Source organism: Perissodus microlepis, chromosome 9 (genome assembly GCF_051167445.1).
Source record: "Perissodus microlepis isolate ML-2025 ecotype Zambia chromosome 9, ASM5116744v1, whole genome shotgun sequence".
NCBI classification, from domain to species: domain Eukaryota; kingdom Metazoa; phylum Chordata; class Actinopteri; order Cichliformes; family Cichlidae; genus Perissodus; species Perissodus microlepis.
Window position 1 is genome coordinate 12,399,398 of NC_140469.1, and position 9,134 is coordinate 12,408,531.

The 9,134-nt window shown below is 38.3% G+C and overlaps 1 protein-coding gene across 1 annotated transcript; it reads right to left on the reverse strand.

The window, feature by feature from the left end:
- Positions 1-702: 702 nt before the first annotated feature.
- On the reverse strand, positions 703-8,847 carry LOC146380166 (uncharacterized). Its single transcript, XM_084939067.1, has 5 exons — positions 8,450-8,847; positions 5,489-5,614; positions 4,066-4,149; positions 3,692-3,814; positions 703-1,917 (listed from the first exon to the last, which is right to left on the reverse strand). Exons 1-5 carry the CDS (start codon positions 8,450-8,452, stop codon positions 1,759-1,761), a joined length of 495 nt encoding a protein of 164 aa, XP_084795193.1. The 5' UTR covers positions 8,453-8,847; the 3' UTR covers positions 703-1,758.
- Positions 8,848-9,134: the final 287 nt, after the last annotated feature.

Below are 9,134 nucleotides of genomic sequence, written 5' to 3' on the forward strand. Positions count from 1 at the left end.
TCCAAAAAAGGTTGAGTTGTTACAGGTCAGTGCTCCCTTTAAGGTCACTTAACAGGAAAAACCTGTTATCTCATATTACATTATACCCAAATGTAGCATTTACTCATTCCCTTTATTCCCACTAGGTTTATACATTTATTTATTTTCTTATTCCTTTTCATTTTTACTGACTGAACAGTGATTGTATGGTTTTTGTTTGTTCTTTTATGTTCTTCAGAATTAAAATAGGTTTCATTTGGAATTGTGTGAAACCAAAACACACCTCAGTGTGTTGAAATTGCTTTTTTTTTTTCATACTCAACAGTGTTTCTACTGAGTCAGTGTTCAGTGCATTAAGGTATTTAGAATCAACGATACGGTGACACTAAAGTAATTTTGCTGTCGACCTTTGCTTGATGACCCCCACATAGGTTATTTTATGGTGGGACTTGGAAGAGCGGGGACAAATCTCTCCTCGAGGTGCATGATTAATTATCTAAGTAGGGCATTTATTCCCGGTAACAAACTATATTCACGTTACGTGATGAGAAAAGTTTAAGCCTACTGGAGGGCTGCGTTTTCCTGTAATGATAACGTCAGCTGTTAGACTGGATATGATTGTGCACCAAATGCCGTGTACATCCACCATCAATAAACTTCTTTGAAGACAGCTGTAATTGTGAGTCTGACTAATAAGTAACACACACCTTATCTTTGTTTGGGATATAAATATATTTTTTGAATAGTATGCCATGTTATATACAATGTTAGTCATCAGCTTAAATATACAGTTTAAAGACAGAAGTTAGCTACATAACAACAAGTAATGTATGCTACATGACGGGAAACAAATAGCTGCTGTGCTGAAAATAGCTGCAAAATGTAGCAAAGGTTGCATGCTTATATTTTCTATAATTGTGTAAAAAGGGAAAAAATTTTTTAGGTAGATAACATTAATCAGAGCACCAACTGATTGTGACAGTAAAAGCTCGTACTGTAGCTATATCCCAGGATAGGAAAAAAAAGGTCTGTGACCTGAGCTTAAATAACTGTGGCAAAGCATGCTTTTAATATATAAATCATTGTCAATGAGTAATCAACACAGTGTCATCTCAGACCGTACCTTGACACACAGCCTAAAACAACTCCCCGGACAGGAAAATTAAAAACAAAAATTGAGGAGCTTTAGATAACCAAGATAACACAGATCTGCCAGGACTAGTTATTCCAATCCAAAGTGAAAGCAAAACTATATCTGAGCACCTTAATATTTCCTAGTCATGCTTCAGCAGCCACTACTAAGTGCAAGTTAATGTCGTAGCAAGTGCTTGGAAAAAAAAAGTTCAGTTTAAGCACCTTTAAAGTTAATCATATCCACTTTTTATAGCTAAACACAACTTCAGCTATTAAAATGCTTTGCCGTGATAACAAAAAAAGAAAACATGCACCTTAAACTGTAGTCCACATGATGCTGCATGAAAGGTTGTATATGCAGCTGGTCCTTAGTGTGTGGGATATTGGGAAGACTTAGGAATTTCATTTCCGCTTGACTGAATATTTTGCTTCTGTGTGGCTGGGAAACTTATCTGAAGAGTCAGTAGTCATACAACACCTGAAACAGCTGCTACAGAAATATACTGGTACTTGACAGGAAAGCTTAAATGAAGTGGAAGCTCCTCCTCGCATAATCCACCGAAGCAATGCATACTGCAGAGGAACTGACAGCGCATGCAAGTTTTGAGCTTCATGCTGTGATTGAGTTTGGATTCAGGTATCCATTTATAGAGAGTTTAGCAACTGGTAGCATTCAGTCATGGCGGAAAGAATTGCCTTGGCTTTGCACAGTTTTTTAGTCTCCTTTCTGGTTTTCGTCCCCTCGTTCCTCCTTCGTCTTGTTGCTCCCCTTCTCCTCTTTAAACTCTCAGTGGGCATTTTGATCTAGTCAGTAAAACACAGACACATGCTAATTATTGTTGAGTCAAGTGGATAAAGGTAAGGAATTAGCATTACAATGATAAATTATGAAGGCATTCTTAGCAAATATGTACTGTCACAGCAACGTAGCCTGCACATTATTGATGACTATTTATCCCTTATTGTGAACTGAAACACACCAACTTAACTCTTTGCACAGAAAACTGAAGCGTAGATTACAATCACCATACAATGCCACAGTATGTATGTGAGGTTTACTCAGTCACAACATTACGAACACCTACATAGGTCTCCCTCACTTCTAAGGCAGCTCTCGCACGGAGATGATTTCACAAATCCTTTGAAGACGTTTCATAGTATCAGACATCAAGATGATAACATCAGATCCTTATAGTCCTGAAATGTCAGGCTCACTCATTTGGAAAACCTTTCAGCACGTCCCAACGATTCTCAGTTGGATTCACATCCAAGGGATTTGGAGCCCAAGTCAACATCTCGAAGATTTACTGTGGTATTCCTGTATTATTGTTGCCACGGAGGAGTGTGTGTACCATGTTAAACTGTTTAGGTAAGTATTAAGTAACACCCGCTTAAATGCCAGGACCCAGTGTTTCCACGTTTTGTGAGGTATATAACCACTGCATGCTGGGAACACTCCACAAGAGCTGCTGAGTGTGTGCCTGTTTCCCTGCTTCTGCATCATGAAGAACTGAGTGAAAAGTGGCTGATCTTTGCACAATGCAAGTTTGTTTAAAATAAATCAAATCAAATATGTCACAATGTGAGCCACTATGTTTAAGCATGAGCTTGTCTGGTCAGCTCTGCGAGTCCGCAGTTTGCTCTGCTGTGTGACTCAGACTTCAGCAATGAATCTGAATCATACAATCTGATTCTGATCCAACTCTTAAAATGAAGTTTGGGCGAACAGCACGGTGCGTCACTGATCTAGAACTACTTGGGCTGTTTTTTCCCATGATAGTTTGTGTAAAAAACTTCTATAGCATTCTTTGAATTATCTCCCTCAGTAAGGCGAGGAGAGATTACCACAAGCATAACCAATGAGAGACCAACCTGCAGTTCCTGCCTCTTTCGAGTCTCTCCTACTCTTATACCCTGTTACCAGGTAAAGTAGTTTAAGAAACAAACAGTCTTCTGTTTGAATTAACTCTTAAAGCCGGGCAGCTTCATCACCTGTCAGTGAGTCATCCACTGTCTGGCAAGATAAAACGCTTCAGCCAGCCAAAATTCCATTCCGTCAGTTGTCAATGTTAAATGTTGCATCTCAGTCAGAGAAACTGAAAGAAATACTTTCCTAAACTGGTCACTTCCAAGGTTTAAAGTACAAACGTGAACTTAAACTGCATGTTTCCACCAATCAGCTACAACATTTAGGCTGATGACAGATGAAGTGAATAACTCATACAGTGCAAAGCACTGCAATATGACTGCAATAGAAACAAAAATCATAGCAGTAATCTTCCCCACCAGAAAGAGTTTGAAAAATGGGCCAAATAGTCCAAGGTGTTGACTATCTAAGGCCAATGTACAGAATAAACTTGATCTACAGAGGACCTACTTTGCAACCCAGAGCACCTCAGTGCCAGACACCCTCAGAGGACAGGTGCACATACCCTGAATGGTAAGAGCTGTAACATGAGGCGAGATGAGGGCGACCTTCAAAATATCATGCAGGTGGTTTTAATAGTGTGGCTGGGTTAGGCTTGGGGTAAATTTCTTAACATTATAATCAGATAATGTGTAAAAAGTCAAGACTTACTGATTTCTCATGACAATGGCAACTCATCGAAATTTCGACGGACGTGATCAGTCGTAGAGTCGTCTGGAGAAACGGTAAACTCCGCATTTTGCAGGTTAGGTTATGTAAGGTACGCACAGACGTCTGCAGAAGAGAGGTGAGACCTTTTAAACTTAACAATGAACTCTATGCAGCACGATCAGCGACTACAAAATCTGAGATGATTATTAAGCTGCATAGCTAAACACCTGGGTCCAGCTACGATTATGATTATGGTAATGCAATGCCTGACTGCGTAGAGCAGTGGTGAACAGGTGCATGTTAAAAAGGGCTACCTTCTAAATGTATCATCATTATGCATTTTATCTGATAGATACAGAATAATTATGACTCACTGCGTTGCCTGGTGTGCAGTTGCGTAGCTTGTGTGAGAATACTGAACAGTCTGAGTTTTGCAGCATGCTTGTGATTTCTTCTGTCTTGAATGAACAAAACATGAAGTAGTCAATGTTAGTCATACCACTAAAGATTGTTCAAACATTCACAAAGCAACTAGTGTTGTTTGTTATTTTTCAGAATGTTGGAAGGACATATTGATTTTAATATTTTTGGTGGTGTCCATAGATAGAAGAGAAAAATGTTGATGCTGAGCAATATTTCTTCCAATCAAAACCTTACAACAACTAAAGGCAACACCCCCCCCCCCCCCCCCCCCCCCAAAAAAAAAAACCTTTGCTTAATTGTAAATACTGAGGTTTCTTTCTGTTAAAAGGGATTTTTTTTTTTACTTCCCACTGTCGCCAAGTGCTTTCTTTCAAGGGGTGTCTGATTGTTGGGGTTTTCTATTATTGTAACACAGAGGCGACTGTAGTTGTGGGTTTGCACTGTGTATATATATATATATATATATATATATATATATATATATATATATATATATATATATGTATATATGTATATATATATATACATATATACATATATATACATATACACACACATATATATATATATATATATATATATATATATATATATATATATATATATATATAAAAATAACACTAGCTACTATTTACAGTAGCTAGTTACAGTAAATGGCAATTATTTACAGTACATATCTGTAGTAATTTAACCTTGCACTGTATGAAAAGAAGTTTCCAGAGACCACTTGTTAGATTTATAAACTGACAGGAAGTGTGAGCTGCCTTAAAAGTGTATTTTTAATTGCACAGCTGACCTTAAAATAGCATGTGAGTGACTCTTTCTAACTTCATGTTTCACGCCAAACACGCAAACCAGCTTCTTTTCCTTGTTTTGCCTTAGTTTCCTTCTCCCTGTACAGCTGCCTCCAGATATTTCTTGCCAGTACTTAAAAAGGATTAGGTGAAAGTCCAACATCTGATGCCAAATATTAGGTTGCAGCTCCTTTTGCACCATTCCCACCTCCAGTGTCTAATTTTTTTTGATGTAACCTGGCTGCTTCCTATTACACTTTTTCCATCTCGTCCTTGGTGATCATATGTCATATATACACCTATATGATTTTTGTACAGTTAATATGATCTATACTGAAATCCTGGGATACATCAATCCATCTGTATTAGAGGGGAATTAGCCTTTGAGCTGTAACTGAGCTTTAATGCTTTTTTCTTAGATTACAACAAAGACCTTAAGCCCAGCTGATGTAGATCTATATACATACAGAGTCACAACTGAGCACACAATGTTTGGGGTTAAGCAGCGTGTCTACATGGTAAGTTCAAATAGTTATTTAAAACAAACTAGGCATAAAAATAGAATCAGTGTCTTACTTACTGTCGTCTGCAGTTCCGTTTGAATGATGGTGATATAATCACTTCTGATGCTATCAAGTTGTACACTACCACAGGATAGAGAGAGAGGTAGAAGAAGGAGAACAAGGAAACTGATGCAAAAAAGAGGCTTAAGGTTTAGGGTCAGAGTGTGGGGGACACAGGGAGAGAAAGAGTGAGACAGAAACATAGCGGTCAGCCAAAAAATCTAAAACATATTTGCATGAAAAGCAGTTTAAACAACCAGCTGTGCCCTCCTCTGTGAAATGCACAGGTGACTTTCAAATCTGGAAAGACTGCACATCGTGAGTTATGCACAAGCAAAACAATGCATGCTGCTGATTACTTAACCCGATATGTCTTGACTATGTGTAGGAGACAGAAGAGTTACATTTTTTTTTCCAAATGAGGTTGCAGATATGCTGCACTACATGTGTAGCAATAGGGTTTCTAATCAAGTATGTGTGGGTGCATGACAATGTCCCTTTGATCACAGAAGAGCGATTACTACTGTTAGGATTAATGATTAAAAAGTTAATGAGTTCTTTTATAGTCGAATTCGATTTGTGTGTGTCACGGATAGAATCTTTCGCTGAATTTCGTAAAACATGTCCCGCCTGTTAGTGTTTTATGAGCAAATCTTAATCTCTCCAGATTTAAGTATATTTACCAAAGTGTCACATTAAACGTAATGAGCTAAAATGAGAGTCTTAAATGAAGCCTTGAGGAGTTTGTAACACTGACACTCGGTGGCAGAAGTTTTCTCATGGATTAAGTATTTCTTCAAAACAGGTTTCTGTTGCTTTCGGACAGGTTTCAGTTCCGAAATTTGTGGCCAACCCTTCCAGCAATGAATGAAATGCTGAAATGTTCATTCAGTCTTGACATTTTAACAGCAAATGAGGAACCTCCGTCACACTTGACAATAAATTACATTTAGGACAATTTGGTTCCCAGGCACCACGATTTAGTGTCTCCAAAGCTGAGATCATTCTTATTCTGCTTACAGCTCTGGTTGCATGATAGACAAAGAAAATACTATATACATTTTTCAGTTCATACTTATGCACCTAACATTTTTTAAACCACAGCCAAACACTGCAAAAAAAGCAAAAGCAACGATCAAATAATTGTCATAATGTTACACATAAACCTACTACACAGAGTTGCAAGTAAAGATTTGTGAATCTGTTGAATTACCAGCATTACTGAATGAAATATTTCTAAAATTTGATCTATTTAATTATAACATTCCTATGCTTCTGGTCATAGAACTTTGTCGATATTTCCTCCTGTAAAATTTCTTTGTACTATTTTGAGATCTCTTCAAGGAGTACAAGCCACCGAGACCCTGAAGTAGCAAAGCAACCCTAAAACATGATGGTCCCTCCACCGTGCTTCACAACTCAGATGAGGCTTTGCTCCAAGTGTAGCGCTGGGATTTTAGCTTCAGTTTCACCTCTCCTCAGAGGTGAGCCGTAGAAGTAGTAAGGAAATAGCACTAGCATTTCTCTCACACGTGAACACATGCTTTAGCAAGTTGTAGAGATTTCTGCATGTCTTCTACTATTGCCCTTGTGTTTTAATTCACCTGTTCAGGATTGTAGATCATTCTCTTGAAATGATCCTTTCAAGTAGTAACAAATCATGAATTTTCTGTATTTTACAGGTAATTTATTTTTACTGTTGAAACGCAGGACTTTAAAAACCTTTGAGACATTTTTTCATCTTTTTGCATCTTTTCAATGCAGTTCCTCAAAGGCCCTGTGAATGGTGACACACCAATAGTTTTTCAGAAGAGCCACACTGACATTACAGACTTTGTATCCCTCGATTAATAGGGAGGGGCACCTCCACAACTATGCTCCAAATCTTATCTCCTTGACTGGAATAACTATGACCAAGTACCTTTAGAAGCAGCCATGAGTGGACACAAAAAGTTTCTTTATTTCCCATTTGGTCAGAGACTTTGACGATGATCCAACTACATTTTACAAGTCACAAAAGCAAAACTCCTGGTAATTCCAGTAGGTTCACAGAAGTTTTTCCTCGAACTGAAATATTGATAGTACATTGACGCAAGCGCAATTCTGAGTTACTGTGACTGTACTCAAAAGTTCTCATTCAACACTACTTTAAACTTCCCTCGATTTCAGAGAGGAGTTTGCACATTTTACTTGACTATACATGTCTATGTACTTTTTTTTAAAAGAAAACAAATCATGTTAATGCTATTTAATACATTGCAAAGCCAGCAGTTAAACTGCTCCACATACTATTAAGAAGTTAGAAATTGACACACTTTTAACTAACCAAACAATTAAAATGAGTAGGTACTAGTCAAGTACTGAAACCCACACTCTAGATCATTCAGTAGGATCACTTTACTTTTTTAGTCACCTGTACTCTAAATGAAATCTTGTTTTTGACTTGGGATCTAGCGCAGTCAATGTGTTCTTTCTGTATGGAGTTTATTAACATATGTATATGTGTGCGCGTGTTTATACGAATGCATGATTTGGTATCTTACTGAACTTAAACTTGAGTGGGATTTCAAGAAGTCTTTCATTAATCTACCAATTCCTGTAAGCCATGAGCTAATTCCCGTAAATCCTATTTCTATTTCAGTTTCCTTATTACTGGCACATGGGAAGTTATTAGCACGGAATTCCCCTATGTGGAAAACTCTGTGAAGTCTCTAAACAGTAAATGCGCCAGTCGCTTGTCGGAGAAGGCAGTGAGACGGATGCGCGTGTAGTCAGCTCCCGGTAAGTTTCGAATACGCCAGACTACGCTGCTTTACCTGGTACTGGCTTTGCATGTTTGCATTTTCATTCATGCATTAACACTGACCTGATATCAGCGCTAACTTGTCACCGATTTAATGGTTCTAAGTGAGTTTAATTCAGTGCGTCACCATCGTAGGCCATTTGGGTGAACCTCAGTGGCATGCTTTATTACTTACCATTGGTCATTCTTCATTCATATTCACCTCGGGCTAATGTTGGAAGCGGGCAGTATCGAGTGCGTCTTCATTGCTGCTGAAATTCTTCAAAGTTGTGGCTTTACAGTTTGAAACTATACGTGTTCGTCCTCCCTCTATTCCCGCGGTTCTTGTGGCTTTTGAGCGAAGGAATCACGCAGGAATCACGTCCTGCCTTACGCAGCATGTGACATTACTTCCGTCCTCGCTAAGGTTTCACTTTACTTCAACATAAATTAACGTGTAAAAAAAAAAAAAAAAAGATTCAACCTCGAAAAAGGAAAATGTACGCTGACGCCAAAGGTTGCTGTGACAGAGTGGAGGTAAAGAGTGCAGGATGCGTGCACGTTGTTTAGCTCATGCTGTGGGCAGGCTTTCATGTTTTCGTGAAACTGCCAAATATAGCTCCAAGCTGATGGACCTAATATTTAATCTGGCAAATCCGAGTAGTGCACGCTATCAGTAATTTGCCCTCCTCATTTCTTGCGTCTATGGCATGTTAGTCATTACCTTCTGTACCCAAATGTCACACGTGTTCATCTTTAAACGTTTCCACTTTGTCCATTCATTCATTCATGTACTATGAAAGCACTATGCAGAAAATGTTACTGAGAAGAATCTGCCGTGTCACAAATGTTCCCAGAGGCTATATGCGCGTTGATTTTCA